The 19543-nt window shown below is 44.5% G+C and overlaps 1 protein-coding gene across 1 annotated transcript in view; it reads right to left on the reverse strand.

The window, feature by feature from the left end:
- Window positions 1-19543, reverse strand: part of TMEFF2 (transmembrane protein with EGF like and two follistatin like domains 2) — a 133755-nt gene that overhangs the window by 45199 nt on the left and 69013 nt on the right. The window contains exon 5 of the mRNA XM_062578614.1: window positions 9649-9745. Coding sequence (XP_062434598.1) covers window positions 9649-9745 — 97 coding nt within the window. The remainder of the gene's footprint in view (window positions 1-9648; window positions 9746-19543) is intronic.

The raw sequence follows: 19543 nt of genomic DNA on the forward strand, positions 1-19543 counted from the left end.
AGCGAGCAGAGCCAGCCGGCGGCGCCTCCTCCCCGGGGCCGGGCCGCTTCGGGCCGGCAGCTGCCCCGCGTCCCACCGTGCCCAGAGGCTGCAGCCTGGCGAGCACGGCTGCGAGAGCGGCTGCTTCCACCTGCCGCGCAGGACACTGGAGGTTGATCCCTAATTCTCCTTTCATTCTTTTCATAACTCTTTCTACTGAGTTTTCTTTAAAAAAGAAAAAAAAAAGACAAATTTCACCTTTGCTTCCCTCTTCCAATGCAAAGCACCAATTATAATATGACCTTCATCTGGCTTCTGGATGTCTCTGGTGCCCTCAGCAGTATCTTGGATTGTACACTAGCATCTTCAGGGCAAAATAAATGTCTCATGTTGTATTTTTCTTAAATATCACTCCTCTCTAAAAGGAACTGACTAAGTTGTGTAAGATAGTCTTTGGTAGCCTGGGTGGTTTATACTCCGACAGAGAAACTAGAGAGCTACAAGGTTGGTGACTGGGTTTGCAAAGCAATGGGAAGATCCTAACGGTGCGACTAGAAGAAGAAAATTCTAACTCTGCTCACGTGCCTGTTCAAGCCTCTGCAGGTATCTAACGCGCGAAGTTTATTTAAAGCGCACAGAATAAGCTAATTGCATTTCTGTGGTTTGCCTCCGCCTGCTCGCACTGGTCGCCCCGATCAGGAGCGTGCCAGAGGAACGAGGGCTGCTCCGGCGCGGCGCGGCGCGGCGCTTCCCGCCGGCCCGCGGCGGCCCCCGAGGCAGCCCGCGCCGCCCGCTCGCAGAGGGCTGCGGTGGGACCACAGCAAACTTCTGATTCGCGCTTCCACGGAGCAACTCTGTGAGCACTCCTGCTCGTGAAGGCTTCCTTCAGGTGCGCAAAACCAGAGCGACTCTCATCGCAAACCGACCCGGCAGCGTCGTCCCAAGTGCTGGGTACCGCGGCTACCCGACCTGCTGGTCTGACCTAAACCACAGAGCAAACGCCAGCCTGGCTCCCGAACGAGACTTTAGCAGACACTCCAGGCCTTCCTTCAGGCCTCGCACCGCCTGCGCAGATGGAAACAACGCGAGACAACTTCATGTCACACCGCACAGCAGCTGAAATAAGATCTGAGTGCAGCCCACAGGCACTAGCCTGGGACATACACAACCCCGAGCAAATCGCTTCGCAGGAGCATGAAGGAGACAGCAGCAGCAACCCTCCTTCTCGACAGGGCTTTCACGAGAAGCGCTGCACAAAAGCTACGCGCCGTTCTGGATGGGTCCTGCTGTCCCCGGGAGCACGGCGGCTGGCTTTGGGAGTCAGTGCCACACTAACGCAAGGCTGCACAAAGGAAGGAGCGCAGTGTGCTGTCTCAAGGACAAGTTCTCCCCAGCAAACCAGTGTGCTGAGAAGTGGTAACCCTCCTCAGGTCTGAGGAACGGAGCAGCAGAAACCCATTCGCACCTCCTGAAAGGGACGCGACACAGGCATCGCCTCCTGACCACGACGGGCTGCCGAAGGAGCACCCACTTCCTTCAGCTCGAGAGAGCCTAGTTGCTAAACGGGAAGCCTGAAAGACAGCAATTAAATCTTTATGTCTGGGCACATCCCCCACAGGCTTTTAGCGGTGATTTGCTTTCTGCAGAAAGGCCTGCGTTCTGCAAGCACCTCTGGGAGGGGGACGGGGCGCAGAAAGGGCCTCCCCGAGGGCCGGCGGGCAGGAGATGGACGTGCTCGGGAAGGGACACCTGCTACTCCGCCGCCGCAGTGGGCTGCGGGGAGTAGAGGTCAGCCATACTCTTTTGTTCGTACTGAGTTTCTGTCAGGCTCATATTTAATGCATGGGATGTATTTTTAATGGCTCAGATGTGTGAACAAATTGTGGCCTTGATGTTCCAACATGGGTGTGTGAAGGAGCCTCTGACCTTCTCTGATGGAGGTACTTTTAATTTAATAGTTAACATAAAGTAGGATGGAAGAGATGAAACATTCTATTAAGACATTTGATAATAAATTGGAAGTGCTTTTCTAGTGCTTTACATAGTTACTCTCTGCTGATCTATTTAGCCAACACATGTAATTCTGAACTACAAAGTTGTATTCCTGCTTTTGTAAACATGCTTACATAAAACTCAATAACAACACAGTCTATTTATTGCTAAAATGCTAGTAGGAAATTGGAAAAGGTATAAATACGATTCATGGCTGGTGATCTCCTGCCCCCTGAAGGCACTGTAAGGCTCCAAATCTTGCTCAGTTCACAGCACCATAAAACTGAAGCAATAAATGTCACTCCTTTCTTGATTGCACATTAGACCAATTGGCTTTTTATTGTGACTAAATAGGCCGTCATGAAGGCACCAGTCAGTCTACTACTAGGGTATGACTTTGGCTAAACGCGGGGCTGGGGTGTGAGGGAGGCTTCCTTTCAAACAACAACAACAACAAAAAAAAAGCAAAAGGAAACAGGAAGAGAAAGTGCAAAACGCATTGCTATCCATGGTCTCTGTACATGTTCTTTCATGCTGTGATGCCCTGATGTACATAGTCGATTATGTGTCAATGCTCGTTAATATTTGATGGGCATTATCATATTATCCTTTCTGTGCACTTTCACTATCTTGTGAGACCAGGTCCTCCCAGACGTGGACGGACATAACAAAGCGGTGGCTTCGACTTCGAGCCCCCGTGCACGTCTCTGCCCTTACGAGGCCAAGAGGGATCCTTTCCTGTACCTTACACAAAACAGCAGGAGGCCAGCACAATCTTTTCAACACCCTGTGCTACTGCAACAGTACCAAACAGGCTGCCAAAGCCACTCCTTCAAATGCAAAGGTGTGCATGCAGAAGGCTCTCACACTTTGCTACCTAGAACTGAAAAATGCAGTCACAGCCTAGGACGGAAGAGTAAAAAGTAGTGCATGGGCGTCCCCCATGGTGCCGGGCGCCCGCACCCGGGGAGCACCCGCTGCGCCTCCCTGGTGCCACCCACTTTCCCTTGCCCTTTCCTTGGGAACCGCTTGACCCTCCACATTTTCCCTCCGTTCCGCAGTATCTCTCGCAATGAGAGACTCCCTCCGGCAGAGGTTGCCCGGGTGGTTCAAGAAGTCTCCAGCCCCAGCTGTTTGTCCAGAGGCATCGGCCAGAAGCAACCACCCGCAAGGCAGAGACACTCGGAGGAAACATGTGAACCTGTCCGGGCTGTTGCAGTAAAAAGTAAAACTGAACAGCCTGTAATCAGCTCTAGGCCTTCTCCCAGCTTCCACGGTCCTCCACCCTTTCCCACCCCATCCCTTCAGCTTTCCCTGCCAGAACACCCATCCCTCTGCTGCCCCCGTGTCTCCCGTCCGCGCTCCGTATGCTGCCTGCAGGATGTCTACACCCTCACCATGTAAACCGAAGGGCACAATCTGGCCATTTTGACAATCTGGCCACTTGTAAAATTACCGCAGCATTTTAATTTATTTAAGTCTAACCTGAGACCAACAATTGCAAAGACAAATGACAGCTATACATGTCTCATAAGCTTTTCCCCCTTAAAATTTCAGAAGAATTTGTGTTTCACTGCTACAGAAGAATAGCACCATGATAAGTCAAGAAAACCAGAAAAAAATCTCATCAGCTATTTTTGGCTTTTCACAAATCAATATTTCCTCTGTAGCAATTCAAGCAGTCAGTAAGCCAAATCCTGCTTTTATCTTCACAATTTCCAAGTTATTCCTTTGCACTCTGTGAATGACTCTGCATTTACACACTGTCAGAGTTTGTTCTTAGAACCTTCTACTAGCTTACGGCTCCACCAGCTACTCTGAAGTTACTCCACACTTATGATGTTGGGAATGAATTTTTGTTTCGCTGAAGCCAGTGGAGTAACTGTCATTAACTTCCATAAGCTGGAAGTTTATCTTCTGAAACTGAAAGCCAAGTTTGGACCAGCATTTGTAAGGAGGAGCACAAGGGCAAAATCTGTAAGCTTTATAGGTAGGATTACATCCCCTGGACTCATGGTGTCTAAATCATTGTAAAAGATTTTTTTTTTTCTTTCAACAACACCAAAATCAGAGATTCTAGCTTTTGGATAAGAGGTCTATCTATCATATAAAGTCCTTAAAACACCTACTTGAGTGAAAAATACAAAAATACAGATGGAATACAATATGGTTTTGCATTTATCTAAGAACATTTAAAGCTGTGATATATAGTCCATATGCCAGACTTCCTCGAAGTATAGGGAAAATACGCTCAATTTCTTTGGGGTAGGCTGAATTATTTACCAGAGTATTCCGAAGTGTACTGGTAATGAAGCACTATGTAGTAAAAGTAACTCTAGACAGTCTTGGCTTATGTTAAAAAGTTTTTTTTTTTTTGAGAATGTTATTAAGAAAATAAATCCTGAGAATGTGGAAAGGCAGGAGTTCATCAAATGGACACCAGCTTGTGAAGGACTGCACAACTCCATGGATGGAAAGGTCAAATTCTCCAAAGCATCAACTTATGGGAGTAAGGAACAAAAGTCTCGCTTCAGAAGTAAACAGGATATTTTGGCACAACAGAGGATGGAGGATGCAAAGCTGGTAAATTTTTTTTTTTTTTTTAATTTACCTGAGCAGGTGAAGGGCTGTTTCTTAGTAAAATTAAATAAAATACATAAATAGAGAGTAAAGCAATTTCAGTGGATGTGAAGCAAGCCATCATTTTTCCAAGCATTAATTCTTTCCAGCCGAGCCACTTGAGCACTCTAAGCAGAAACACACTCTGCTCGCTCCTGCCAGCCGGGACCTTAGCGATTCTGAAAGAAATGTTTTCTGAAGATGGGGATAATTTCTTATTCCTGTATCTTCCCTTGCTCTTTCTCAGGACTCGTTGCTGAGAAGAGGGAAAGCCAAATACTTTTGGCTTGATCTAAGGCCCTTTTTAAGTCAGTGGGAATCTCTCTCTGGTTGGCCACTAAATCACTTTTTTTACCTGTGTTAGTTTTAAGTTTAATCTGCCCACTGAAAGACTCCAAAATACCTCAGTAGCTTGCTAGCAAGAAACCCGGCAGGAATGATGAACTTCATGCAATGCCCAGCTGGGGACCTTATTTTCTGGCACTTGCACACTGTCTGGAGAGCGCTTGCTATCGGGCACGAAGCTTTCCCCTACACCGCAACTGCTGCAGCCTTGCTCGCGCTCGCGACGTGAACGCCGATTCCCGCTCCGACGCCGCTGCAACAGCAGCGCTGGCCCGGCTCTTCCCCCACGGCCACTGCGGTCCCGGAGAAACTGTCTACATAATCTAGAGCTAGATAAGCACAATCTTGCCTTTTCTGTTCGAAATTATTTAAGTCTTAAGTCTAATTTAAGTCTTTTCAGACTTGCAAATTTTAATTATCAACTGCCATTTCTGTATTTATTTGAACTGTGAGCCCAATGGTTATGTTCAGGTGTTATATGTAGCTGTGAATAAAGAGCTATATTTTCTCTGAAGAGACATAAAAAGCAGCAGGAAACAGCAAGATAACTGCCTGGCTACTCTGTAACACTCAGGGTATTGCAGATATTAAAGCTGCTAGTTGTTTCTGTACCCGGAACAAGTAGGTCACACTTGGTTATTATACACACTGCTGAACATGTAGCAGCCGATACCCGTGTAATAAATGTGAGCTTTCAGACTACCTTTTAGTACTTGATAGTAGTACATCCTCTTGTTTGCAGATGCTCTGGCTGAGAGCAACTGATTGAAGCGGGAAGGGACCCAAAGCTGACTGACCTAATTGCTACGTGGATTGAGAAGCTGGCAAAATCATTAGTTTCTTTTAGATGTTTTCTTTCTATACTATAATAAAGATAAATATTGATTGCTTGCGCAATATTGATTTTAGGGGTAGCTGCTGATGGCTGCTGCATGATTTGCACAAATATCTTTCCTGTGTAATACAGCTCATTTGCATGAGAATGCAGTTTCACTGTTCTCCTGCGCCATGGCTTGTTCGTTACAGTATTTATACTACAAAATATACAGATTGTTACCTTATAGTAGCATTTACACTATACATGTATATATACATATATATACATATACATATATATGTATCAGTGGTTAGCAATAAAATGTGAAATAAAGGCCTGAAATGGTTTATCTTCTTAGTATATTTGTGTGTGTGTGTTGGGTAAGCGGAGTTTATCGTCCCAGCCATGCGGAAAGAAGGACAAGGCGCAAGGGACGCGCTTTAATTCCGCTGCAGCGTTACTGACTCCGCTGGGAAAGCCGCCGCGCTGCCTCGCGTGGCGGGACCGGCGCCCTTTCTTTACTCATGCTCACCTCTTCAGGAGGGTTGCCATCAGTCCTCAGCTGTACGGAAGGGCGTATTCTGACCATCGCTTCACTTCACTGGACGCACCCTGGATTTCTAAAACAGCTGCCCAGAAGCCACCCAAGCCACGGCTCGCCCACGGTAGAGAGCGCTCCTGCTTCCTCAGCAGCTTCTGAGGAAGAGATCGGCACCGGGAGGGATCTAGGTTTTCGACGTGGTGATGCGCCAAGCCACTTTACCACATGAGCAGGCACTCCCTTTGGTGAGCACTATTTATATAGTGAGCGAGTATTTCATAGATGCTTTTTGGAAGAGCTTAGAGATATGCCACTTTTCACAACGTTACCCTTCACTCTTCATTTGCCTTTAAGTATATCTCTCGGGGTGTTATGTTGAGTAGCCCTGTCTTACAAAATCAATTATTCCTTAGCAAGCTCAGAAATAAAACCCAAAGTAAGCAACATCAAATGTCTGATTTACCAATAGATTGCAATCCAGTGCTAAAGAGCATAGCCACTGCCCTACTTTAAATATTCATGAAGCCCACTGGTGCAAAGTGCATTAAAGGTGGGAATAATGCCAGTAATACACGATCCTCTTAGTGACAAGAAGCTTTCACATATTAAAGTCGCAAGATGTTAAAGACTTTCAACTGAATAGTCTTTGTTTTTAACCTAGAGAAAGAGATTCACTAATGGAATGCCAAACCGCATGCACTGTTGCGATATTAGACTGTGGAAGGGGATAATAATATATGTGTGCTTTACCATGCTTCAGAAAACCTGTTATTACAGTGGGTTCTTTGCTGCCTTCTCTTTGTACTTCCCAGAAAACGTTCAGGGACATATTTTACCCCTTCGACTAATCTTTACGTGGCAAAACCTCTGTCAGAACCCCAGCCATTAATAGATCGATTTTACGCAAATAAACCAATTCAAAAATAATGGTGACACAGTACAATAGCACAGTTCAGCTGAGTGACAAATGGCAATGAATGCCAAAAAAAAAAAAAAAAAGAAAGAAAGAAAAAAAAAAAGAAAGGGACTGCAAAATAACAGACTGTGGCAATGCACAATAATGTTAATTGTCCCTTTAAATCATCAGCAGCCCAGCCACATCTGCTATCACACCTGTGCTATCTTCCCTGATCTACTCTGACACCCTAGAAATATCAGGCAAACAGCCAGGCTCATCTCTGCAGCTCTCTGTGATCTGCCTCTGCTACCAGCTTGCTTCCCGTGTACTCGGAGAGGCGGCAGCACCGGCCCGGGGCTCCCCGGCGGGCAGCAGACGCCGCCAGCTCTGGGCTAACCGCCCCGTAGTAACAGATCCCGGCGCGGCTAGGGACCGCCGACCTGACTCGGACGCCACAAACCTGATCAGGCAGGTGAGATAACTGAAGCAGCCCTGCTTCTGTCTGCAATTAGATAAGCATAAAAATATTGACCGAATAATAAACTGAAATTTCTTTTTCCCGTTTGATCTGAGGATGTTTCCTGCACACCAAATCTTGGCATGGGGAGGGGGAAGCAGTGTATCAGGAATATGACAGAGTATTTGGTGCCAAACACTGAAATTCAATTGAATTATGTTTGAAAGGTGGATCTAAGTTCCCCATACATAGTCTGCTTTTATTCTAGCAATAAGAATAACAAAGAGCTAACACCCAGAAAGCTCATTTCTTTAGAAAGAAATTTATCCAAAACTAATCGGGGGGCAGGAACAGGAGAACAGAGCTCTGTTACGGCCCATGAAGTTGTTTACTTCAAAGCAGACCTTTAACAGGCTTTACATGGTCTTTTTAATTCTACTTGGAAATCTGTTTTACAGCCTTTTAATGTTTCTCTAGTGTCATCTTCCTGGTAACGGCCCTGCCCTGCTTCCCGCCTGGAAAAGCTGCTTCCCCTGCAGAACGACTGCCCGGCACGAAAGGTGGAGAACTTCGGCTCCTGCACCGTCATGCTGCTCCGGATGAGCCAAGCTGTATTAAAGGGAAGGACTTAGCCGTAGTGGGAACACTGCTGGGGTAAGCTGGATCAAGCTATTTTATCAGGCTATTTCTGGAAAAAAAATAAACACTCTTCCTTGGTGCCTATAATTAAAAGTGTTATCTTCTAGCTAATTTTATTCTTTGCCCTTCTCTTCTCCTTCCTTCCAATTTGGAAGTGCACCTAATTATCAAAACATGAGCATTGGACTGTGAATTTTGAGATACTAATATTACCGTGGTTTTGTTTTTAAACTGCACCACTGACGCCTTCCTGCAGAACTGGTCAAGGAGACAATAAACATTCTCACACTCAGAGTAATTTCCTTAACCTAAGTCACAAGAAAGCAATTTCTTCTAAGTAAATCTCGCTGCATTCTTGCAAGCATATAACCTGTTTCTCAACAGCACCATTTCATTTGACGACCAGAGCCAAAGCCAGCTTTTTTTTGGTTTATTTGATACTTTTTTAAAGACTAGAACCAGAGGTTATTAACAGCTTAGCAAGACAAAAACCAAAACGAGCACAAATTGACGGCCACATCCCTAACCTCCTTCACTGAGTAGGAGAAATGCTCATAATTTCATGCCTGAGCAGCCGTGCATGGACGCCCTGCCCGGATGAGGTCGGCTGCCTGACACGGGGCCCAATCACCTTCTCCCCATCCGTTCGTTAAGGCTTGGCATAAAACTAGAGCTGTGTGACTAGCTTTTTTGATCTGTTGGCTGTTCCAAAGTCACAATAAAATAATTAGTTTTGGTTTGACTTGATATGAAATGTTTTCATAGTTTCTAGGCAAACTGAAAAGTTAAAATATATTCTGAGTACATGGAAATATTTCCCTTCAGTTTGTGGTTAAGGTTTAAAATAAGCAAATTCTTGAAGCTTTAAAAAAAAAATTTAGAATTTGCTTCAGAAAATGTCTAAACATACACTCTAATTATTTCAAACATTTGACAGCTAGATCTTCTTCAACTCGAGCAACTTTGAGAAAGGCAAGAAGGATTTCCAACACTTCTAATGCCAAATGTAACATAAAATGATGATGATGATGATACGATCTAACCAGAAAATCCTTTCTAGGTCAATTATTTTTCCCAATTCTACTTTTATCAGAGAATAAAGCTGTAAAACCTTCAGATGGAATAATGTAAGTTATAACAGCAACAAAATGGATAACTCTGTGTTTCTAGACTTTGCTAAATTATGCATGTCTCAAGATTATAAACCAGACTTTCATACATTTTTAGACTAATAACCACCTCAATCACTGTATGGTGAATCTTTGAAAACCCAATAGCTAATATTTTTAATGCTTTCTGAACCACAAAATCTTCAAATAATAGGACAGTTATTAAAATAAGAATAGACCAAGTTACTGTACCAAACATCCTCTGCATCTTCATCACACTCTGCCCCAAACTGGCAAATGTCACAGGTCGATGTCTCTTTTTGATTGGTTTCACCTGAGCCTTCATTGACTGTTGATGGAAAGCAGAAAAATACATATTAGTAAACAGGGGACTGCAGCAAAGCACTTCTCTCTAGAAACAGCTATTCCCCACATGAATTTAATGCACTGATCATGAAGCTGATGCCTGGCCATCAGAGAGCGTTTCTGAACGGGACCAACACAGAGATTTCCTTGTTGGTCTGTGACAAATTTCTTGAATTACAGTGTTAAGAGGAAGACGAGGGAAAGCCTCTTTCTTTTCTTTATCCATTTAAACAATGACTCCAGGAAACAGCAACTTTGGAAGGTCGGGTCAGCACTAAGCCTCACTGCTTTGTTTCCTGGGAAAATAATTGAGGTGTATTGATAGTATCACATGCTGCTTTATGTCCTTTACAGGTGAAGGCCTTGAGAAGGACCCAAGGGGATGTTTTACTGGGAAATGTTTTGAAATTACCTGTCGTGTGGTGCAATCTAGTCTGCTCCAAAGGCAAAACATCTTTCTCTTTAGAAGTATTGCAAAGACCCCCAAGGACTAGTTATCTCTGGCAAGTAAGATTTAGTGCTGTCCAGAGAAGGGGATGATCTCCACTGTAGGCAGGGAAATCTATCCAGACCTCCTTTCATTTCTGAGGCATTTTTCTCCAAAGGCCCCTGCAGCACGAGGTTTTCCAAAGTTTCTAAGCAATGCAGGAGCTTTCCAAGCAAGACAAAGCACTATGGAGCAGCTATGTTGCTCCAAGCGCTGGCAAACCTCCTAAGACGGGGGGACGAGCAGCAGAGCCGTGAGGGGAGCTACGTGAGCCGACCGCCGGCGAGAGGCAGGGAACAGGCAGCGATGCAGCTTTCGGCACGGGCCAGCGGCCTGGGCAAACACCAGCAGTCCCTGACCGGCTTCGGCAGCCAATGCTGCTCTACATTGCTCCCAGTCTACTTCTAAAAACTACCAAAATACAGCAGCCCTACTGATGCTGTGACCATGCCTTCAGGCACGATCCAGACAACCTTGAAGAACCGGGAGCGCTTCACCCAGATTCTTTATCTAAGGCTAAATTTAAAATCCAGGAAGGTCAACGCAAGTCTCCGCGATTTTGTAAGGGTTGTACCTGGCACTTTAATGTTGTTAATGTTGTTTAATATTGTTTCCTCAGAGGAAAATAAGAATATGGATTTAAGAGGACTGAGAAATCATTTTGACAACGGGGTACTGAATGAGAGAAAGAGACCACTGAGGTAGGCACTTAGAAAAGCGGATTTGGTAAAAGATCCAAAAGAAAACATTATCTACATTCATACAACAGTGTATAAGCACCTCATGACACGTTTGGATAGGTGCTTTCCAGCAAGACATGCTACGTAGCAATATCCTTCTGACGGTCACAGAATAATTAAACCACCCCAGACACGAAGTAACAACTTCGATGGATGTTGTTATCTGCATAAACATTCTCTGCGGTGTTGTCCTTTCTTTTTTTTTCTTTTTTTTTTCCTTTCATGTGGATTCAGAAGCGTGGCGCGAGTTTACTGCGTGGGAGATGCTTTGGTTCCCACCTGCCCGAGCCACGTGGACGCGGCCGAGCACGTCAGCAGCCCCCGGCGCCGGCGGGACAGACAACCTGCCTCAGGTGGTGCATCTGCCGCCAGGGGCTGTCAGCTCCGGCGCTGCCGCGGTCGGAGCGCGGTGGCTGTGAACAAGCTGCTCTCTTATTCCTGACGAAAGGAGAGGAGGCCCCAGCTTTTGTAAAGTTTTGGGGAGAGAAAAGGTTTTTGCCTTTTTTTTTTTTTTTTAAAAAAAAAAAAAAAAAAAAAGACAGGTGACCCCAATCCCTGGTTTACAGCAAACCTCCTTTGTTACCTGGCACAAGTTATTTAACCTCTGTCATATTCCCGGTCTTGTAAAATGGGAATAATATCACTTTCTACCATTGCAGAATATGAAAACAAGCACATTAAGACTGTGATATGCTTAGATACTACATTAATATGGATCACGGAAATTCCTAAGGTAGACAGCTTGTCTTGCGAGTTTTTTTTTGTTCAACTTAATAAAATCCAGTGACCTGCTGGTGCGCTTGGCTATGAGCTATGCTGCAGCAACTCCTCGTCAGAGCACTGCTTGAATTTTGATGACACTGAAATGGAAATTTTCACCTACGATAAGCTTTCTGATGATCCCAAATGAAAAAGGAAAAAAAAAAAAAAAAAAAGTAAGTTTCCCCCTACTTGTAGAAGTGTTAGCTTGTTCATCTTTACATCCATAAAGTTCCTGTACAAAAAAGAGGGAGAAACAGAAAACACGCCCTGAATTTTTGCTCTGCTGCATCGTCAGGTTTTGCAGGGAAGGTCTGAGGTGTGTTTTATACATTTCCCTCAAACTTTTGAGGAATTCCTCTGCTCGTTTTTAAGAGCTGACGTGGCAGGGGGAGAGGGGTGCGCACGTGCTGCTGCCTCGCACCATTAGCACCTCAGTGTCCACACGCGTGATCCTGCACCCGCGGCACCAGGGAGCCCGAGCACCAGGGATCCTGCACCAAGGAGCCCGAGCTGCTCCTCCCCACCTCCCACCGCTGCCTTCAGGCCAGGGTTTTTAACTGAGGTTTCTCTCGTCTTCTTTTTTTTTTTTTAATATAGAAACCTCTTTCTCTGAGGAGGCAGCTTGGACAGGCAGCCTCGGCAGAGGATTTCCAGTGGTTAAGATAGTAGGCAGGCCGCGTGATGCGGATTTATCTCCGTTCTGCCTGGCTATCAAGTCGCACCGCTTCGCTGTGCCGCAGTTTCTCCGTCCGTGGAAGGAGAACGAAGTACGTGGCAGATGCACTGGGAGCTGATGCAAAGTGCAACGGGGCCAGTGGGCAGACGGCTTTTTACAACAGTCTTCCAGGAATATGGCCCAGGAGGATGAGAATATATCCCTTACGGAAAATAGCTATCTTTTTCCCCCCCCCCTTATTCTGCACATCACTATCCTTGTATTTCCTTTTAATAGAAGTATGTGCCTATTTTCTTTCTCTCTTAACACTCCAGCAGGTGTGGCTGGATTGGGGACTTCACACGATGCCACACCGCAAGCTAAGCAAAGCAGCTGCGTAAATCATTAAAATAAGTCATTTGAAAGGTTTAGCACTTGGAAGAGAAGCAGCTGCTTTAGACAGGAACATCCACACTAATGCACAACACACTTATTTCTGTTAAAAAGTAACAAGTAATATTTTCTTCTGAAAAAACTCTGCATTCAGCATTCTATAATCAATTTGTACATTGTTATTAAATATCCAAGCATCACGCTGCATCTTGATTAAAAACCAGCTGTTAATCTACCTCTTTTTATTTGCCCAATTTCTGTAACTACAGAGATTATTATACTTTACATTTCCTTATTATTCCTTTACGTTCCTCTCCCTGCACAAGCGCACACACACTGGCACGTGCGCCCACACGTACAGACTGACACACGCAGAGGTTTGTTTTCTCTGTGTTTTGCAAGTGAGTGCCTTGACATACCTGGACATCTTAGGATGAGTTATTTTCCCTATATTTCCTGCTGCTTTTTAGGTTCAGAATCAGTGTAGTTTCTAAGGTCATTTTTTTCTTCCTTCCCTTTTCTTTCTTCACTTACCTTCATATCTCTACTGAAAAAGGTTACAAGGAAAAATCTAGGCTCTGTACTCCTCTTACTAAAATAAAAAGTAGTCAGAGTCTCCTTTTTCCATGCATATTACATTGCTCTCATATTAGCAACTGTTCAGATTTAACCCCAGGACCGTGTATTAATGTAGCAGGGCTCCAGGGAGGCTGATCGCTGAAGCTCACTGCTTATTACTCACGCAATGAGAAATGTTAATCTGCAAATTCCTATTTGTATTAGCAAGATTAGCAACTTTCAGAGTTCAAGGAAATGTGCTGGCATGGGTTAGAAGATGACTAACATTATCTGAAAGTCACTTCAGACACTCCATCTCAATCTCCTAAGCGATACAAATTCTTTAGCTTGGAAGGCTTTACACAAGATTTACAGAGTCATTGGACTGTGGTAACCACAACAGCTCCTGTTTTAATCATTTGTTCCCTTTCTGGCATTTTCACTGCAGTCTGATCAGATAGTTTTGATTTCAAAAATATCTGTATTGCTTGAAAGTCACAGAAGAGAGAAACCATTTTTTCTGAGAGACCATTTCTGTAGCTGAGAAACTAGTTTGCAGATATCATCAGTACATTGGCCTGACTCTCCACTTATTTCCTATAGTATCAGGAGAAACCTAGAAGCCTCAAACTGCCCCCCAGTGAAAACGTCTGCTTTCTTCTTACATTTCAACAAGAGCCTTCTGTAAGTAAGTGCTACAACCCCAACAAATCACACTATGACTCTATATACGCAGCTTCCCAAACCTCACTCTGTACTAGGAGCTGATTGCTGGTAGCTTAGCTATTTGAGCAGACACCAAAATACCTGTGCCCGAGCTTCTAGACAGCCTTTGCTCAGTGCCTTCCCGAGAAGTTCAAAGAACGTCAAAAGTGAGATGAATACAAACTCTCGGCAAGTTTCAGAAAAGCAGCCAGAACAGGATTGTTAGCAACAGGCAGAGCAGCTCACAGTCTTAAACTGAGATATAGTGACACCTATTTCCTAAACGACAAAGGGACGTGCACAGACTCGCCTGGTGGCTCGTCCACTGAGGAGTCAGTGGGAGTGGAAAGAGAAGCTGCTGAGCCTGGATGGAGAGAGACAGTGAGGTGATATAACTTTGGCTAAACACTAACTTCTTCTGGATAAAACACTTCCTTACTTACTTCCATGTGTACATCTCTGAAGGCAACAAGCCAAACCCAGAGAGTCTCAGCTCAGTTTTCAGAGGGCTTTGCCAGACTACCAATATTATTACAATGATCCTTATTCAGTATATTTTGACCATACTGGGGAACACAATGAATACACATTATGAAAAATCATCATCATACACTAGAATATAAAGAAATAGGAATCTGACGAATTGTAATGATTGCTTTTCTGTGTTACGAAATCTTCCTGAGATTGATGTGATCAGAGGCGAGCTCGTTATCGCAGTCTCTGAGCAGGCACGAACTTTCTTTGATCATGCTAGCTCCTGACCAAAAATTGTGTGCTCTCCTCAGCACAGTGCTGAGCTCAAGCTAAAGCCTCTTGGACTTCTTAGCCAATGTGTTTGCACATCTCTGGTGTCTGCGGGAATTCACTGCATAAACATGCCTTAAGTCAATTTTTTATGCTTAGTGCATTCCCGGGCTAACAGAGACTTGCAGGTTGCTGCAGACACATGTCTACACAAGGCTGGATTGGCCGAGCTGGGCTGTGCTGCGGTTCCCTACATGTTCCCACCAGGCCCAACCTACTCTGCGAGCAGTCTCGGGGGCTGACTGGTCTATCACAATCCTTCTCCACCAGCTTAAAAAAAAAAAAAAAAGTCTCCCATCAGCAACATGACCCATGAGGGTTTAGTTCTCCCCAGGCACAGGTGAAGGAAGCTGCATAGCAACAAATGCCGCCCGGATCTCAGCTTGCATCCAGCAGGGCTGGCTGCCTTTCCATCCCCGTGCCTGCCACCGGGCGAGGAGCTCCCCATCCTTCAGAGACTGGGGCTCTTCATGGCTGCCTGGGGGTGGCCAAGCCCAGAGCTGATTTTTACAGATCACTGAGCTACATGGAATAACTCTGAACTCTGACAATTTTAAGGGACAAATGTTAATGTTTTGGTCACGTGCATACACTACCACTTAGTTAATACTTGAATACTAGACCTGATTCGCTATGATGGGATTTCTTTGCTATTGTTGCAAAAAGAACTGTAAAAAAACCTTGCTCTAGATCATTATAATACGATATCCAATTGTTTTTTGCTACAAAATGTAGGTAATAGTAACAATCACATAGCTACAAGGGGTGATGGCTGTTTCCATGTTTCGTAATGAAAAGGCAACGTGCAAATTAAAACATGGAGGAGGGAAAGAATAATGATCTTCAGAGCAGCGGAGGTGATCCTCTCACATGCTCCAGGATTAACAGGGTTGGCCTGAGCAGGTCAGAAGGACAGCGGACGAAGTGTGAAAGCTCTGAGAAACGAAGGCAGGGAAGCCAGCAGAGCTTGCTAAATGTGTCAGAAGCACCACCGCATGCACCTCACCAAAATGGCTAAAAACACCCCACAAACCAGACAAATAAGAGCCCAGCCGCTGAAAGTGACTTCATTCTAATCAATAAGTCTTTTTCCTGAAAGCATTAGCTCAGTCAAAACCTGCAAAGTGAGAAAAATGAAAGGTGTAAAGCAGAGGGTCGACTCACGAATGACTCTGCTCTAGAAGCCTGGCAGAGGCTCAGAACAACGTTATGGTCAAAATGAAAAGAAAATGGCCTACTGTAGCAGTAATAAATCCAGATTCTGACATGTCCTGTTCCGCTTTACTCCTGCTGCCTGGCTCCATCTCAATAAATACAAATTTACTATCTCTCCTCTCTCTCACGCTCACACACAAACACACTTGGGAAATTACTTACAACATTAGAAAACAGTGTTAGAAAATAGTGTCTTTATCCAGCGCAGGACCTGGTTCAGAACTTCCCAAGGAGAACCAAAATGCTCTCACTCATTCCAACGGGGCTTGCACCAGTTTCCCAGTCCCACCAAAGATCAGTCCTTGAGATCAGCTCTCTGTCATCAGTGGGCAGATTACTTAAATAGTCGTAACCATTGCCAGTGCTGCGACATACCCGACTTGACTGCCCATGAAACCAGACTGTGTTTTGCAGGGTTTATGTTGCTTTAGAGCCCACCTTGGGTGCCTTCACATTGCAATTCTCAGCCTAGTGCTGGGAAAGTTTCGTGGGCTGAGTTCAGTGTAATGCAAATACGTAACTGGATTTTCAGAGTGGAACTAGATGTATCCAGCCAGCTCAGACTGTTGATAAAATGTACTCTTATCTTCTCGCTAAAGACCATGTAGATATACTCTAGCACTGCTTTGATGCCGGTCAGATTCAATTTGCAGTGTTTTCCAGTTCTCATATTGTGAATCTCAGGTTAAATTTTTTCTTAAAATCACAGCTGCTGGATTATCTCAATATAAAAGAATATCAGATTCTATTTTTATTTACTTTGAAAGACATGTCTAAGCTATACGACTTCAGAAGAAAAGTTTGGGTGGAAGATAAATACCAGAAACTATCAAATTTATCTTTTAAAAAAATCTAATTATTTTTATAGGCTTGAGTTATGATTTTTTCAGTCCTAAGCAATGCCAAGTGTAGGCCAAACTGGGAAAAAAACAGTTCTGAAACAGAGCTCACTCCTGGCAAATGCGTTGTTCTAAAGGCTCCAATTCTATCATGGATACGGTACAATTAATGTAAGAAAATAAAAGCCAAAGGTGTGCCTTAAGTTCAGTAAATAACTAGGATAAAAATTTCTTTGCATTATTACTGAGTACTGTTGCTCTCTCTAGTGCCACCTTTACTTTTTACCTCCTTTCTTGGTTTCTTTCATGCCTTCGTGCCCACTCTCTTTTGGCTTCTTTCCTTCCCCCATCATCCCCAATTTTTTCAATTTTCTTTAATGTAAGGAAACTAAGCTATAACCTTGAGGAATTTTGATAAATGGCTACAAAGAGCACTTGGGGAAAAGCAGAGAGTCAAATCCCAAGCCCCTCACCATCTGTCTCTTCTAAGCTCAAGAGGAAAATGTCTTTCGGCTCCTACTAGCAACTACAGAATTCAACAGCCATGCTCAGGTATCCTACGTTAGCGAAAACAAATGCGTGCGCAGAGTTTGCCCACCTCCGACAGCACCTTCTCTCACAGAGCCGCTGGCTCCCTGGTAGCGCAAGACGAAATGGAGTTTGATTCACGGTTTTATTACTGTTTATCATCAAGGTTGTGGTACGTACCTGGGGAGCCTCAGTGTTGACCAAAACCCAATTTGGGATGATCCTGAACAAACACATCTTTGGCTTTTCCTTTTATTTATGTGTCTGTCTGCGCTCACTGCTTTAAGTGAAGGAGTGTCAGTAAACAGTGTGAGAGTTAGAGATGTACAATTTTCACCTCACCTCCTCTTTACTGAGTGGTTAAGAAAAAAGTGGCTTAACCATATACCTATATATATATATATATATATATATATATATATATATGTATGTATGTATGTATGCATGCAAGTGTGTGTGTGTATATCCGTGCTGTTTTCAGGTAATACTAAGAGCACTGTGGAACTTTTCCATTTCCTCATGCAAGGCCAAGCAGGACCGCAGCTCTGGTAGCTCTTCTGAAGAGCTGCCATTTGCTGCGGGGGAAGCAGTGGGCTCATGGAAAGTTGCACGGCTCTCAGTTTGCACAGCTCAGTTTCTTAGCAAAAGGCTTTTTCAAGGTATCATCCAGTCCAGGGACTGGAAACCTCCACTGGAGAGCCAGCATAACCTTGACAGCCTCTGGACCTCACTGATCATGGCTAAAGGCAGATGGGATGGGAGTGGTTTTATGGTAATGGAATAGCTCCTCTGCATCTATCCAATTGCAATTCTCTGTTTTCAGTGGGAGCAACTGGTGATCTCTCAGAGCATCTGGGTCTGAAGTCAGGACACGAACCTCTACAGACCTCTGTAGGGACTTGTCTATATTCATACAACGGTAGCGAGGAGGGAATGGATTAAATTCTTGCTCAAAGTTTATTTATTCTAAATAAACAATATTTGCTTGTTTCTGTCTCATGCATATCCCCACTGCTCCTGCAGCGCATTTGATAAAAAATTAAATACGATTAGTTGAGGCCAGTTTCTCCTAGCAAATATCTCTAATGGCGTTTCAAAAGGAATGGCTCATTGAATAAAATCCTATTGTAAGCTTTCTGAATGCTGACATGAAACAGCTGTGATTATTGCACCCTTGTGCAGTTCCCCTACTAAATTCAATGTTTGCCCGGTGCATGTGGGATGCCAGCATCTCAGATTTATGAAGGTGTAAGATGACCAGCTTTGAGAGAATTTGCCAGCTTGAGGAAGAGGAGGTTCATTTAATTTTGCCAAGAGCTTCCTCTCATAAACAGCTTTGAGCAAAAAGCCAAATAGCACGTGGGGACCATTCATCTTTCCCCTGCATTAATTTAATTTTAAAGAGAAATCACTTCCTTGCAGGAAAATTTTCAAGGAATAGATACAGCTGTTGTAAACATGCTTGCGATGCTGCCCAGGCTTTTGTGGCATCAGTCCCTGCTGTCATGTATTTCAACACGCCCAACAGTGCGAACGGAACAACCAAGTGGACATGCCCACGGCTGCGTGGATGCAAGATGAAGGGCCACCCATCAAGGCTGTTATTAAGTGGCCCGGAAGGAGATCACCATTGTCCCATTTCCAAGGAACCAGAAGATTTTTTAGGATCAGGGATAAACAGAAAAAGATCACATCCGATGCCTCCCTCAGGTAGGCTGCCTGCACAGACCATTAAGCCACAATGCTGCATCAAGGGAGACGGGAAGCTGCATTTCAGGAAAGTACCCGATGTCAAAACACTTCTCTTATTGTCAGAAAAACAGCCACCAGAGGTTACTCCTAAGGACAGTCAAGTGTGGGCTTTCCGTGGCCAGCTGGCCCTCAGTGCCAGAGCAAAGGGAAACAGGCCAGATTACAAATCCTCTTTATCACTGCTGCTGACTGCCAAGGCAGGCCCAAAACATCCTTTTCCTGCAGCACTGCAAACAACCCTGTTATCTTTGGTCTCTGCTGACAAGCAGGGATTAGTCCCTGCACCCCTCGTCTTCCTCTTGTATGTCTGGGGAAGAGCTGGATCCAACACTGCCTGAAACAA

This window comes from Rhea pennata, chromosome 6 (genome assembly GCF_028389875.1).
Source record: "Rhea pennata isolate bPtePen1 chromosome 6, bPtePen1.pri, whole genome shotgun sequence".
NCBI lineage: Eukaryota > Metazoa > Chordata > Aves > Rheiformes > Rheidae > Rhea > Rhea pennata.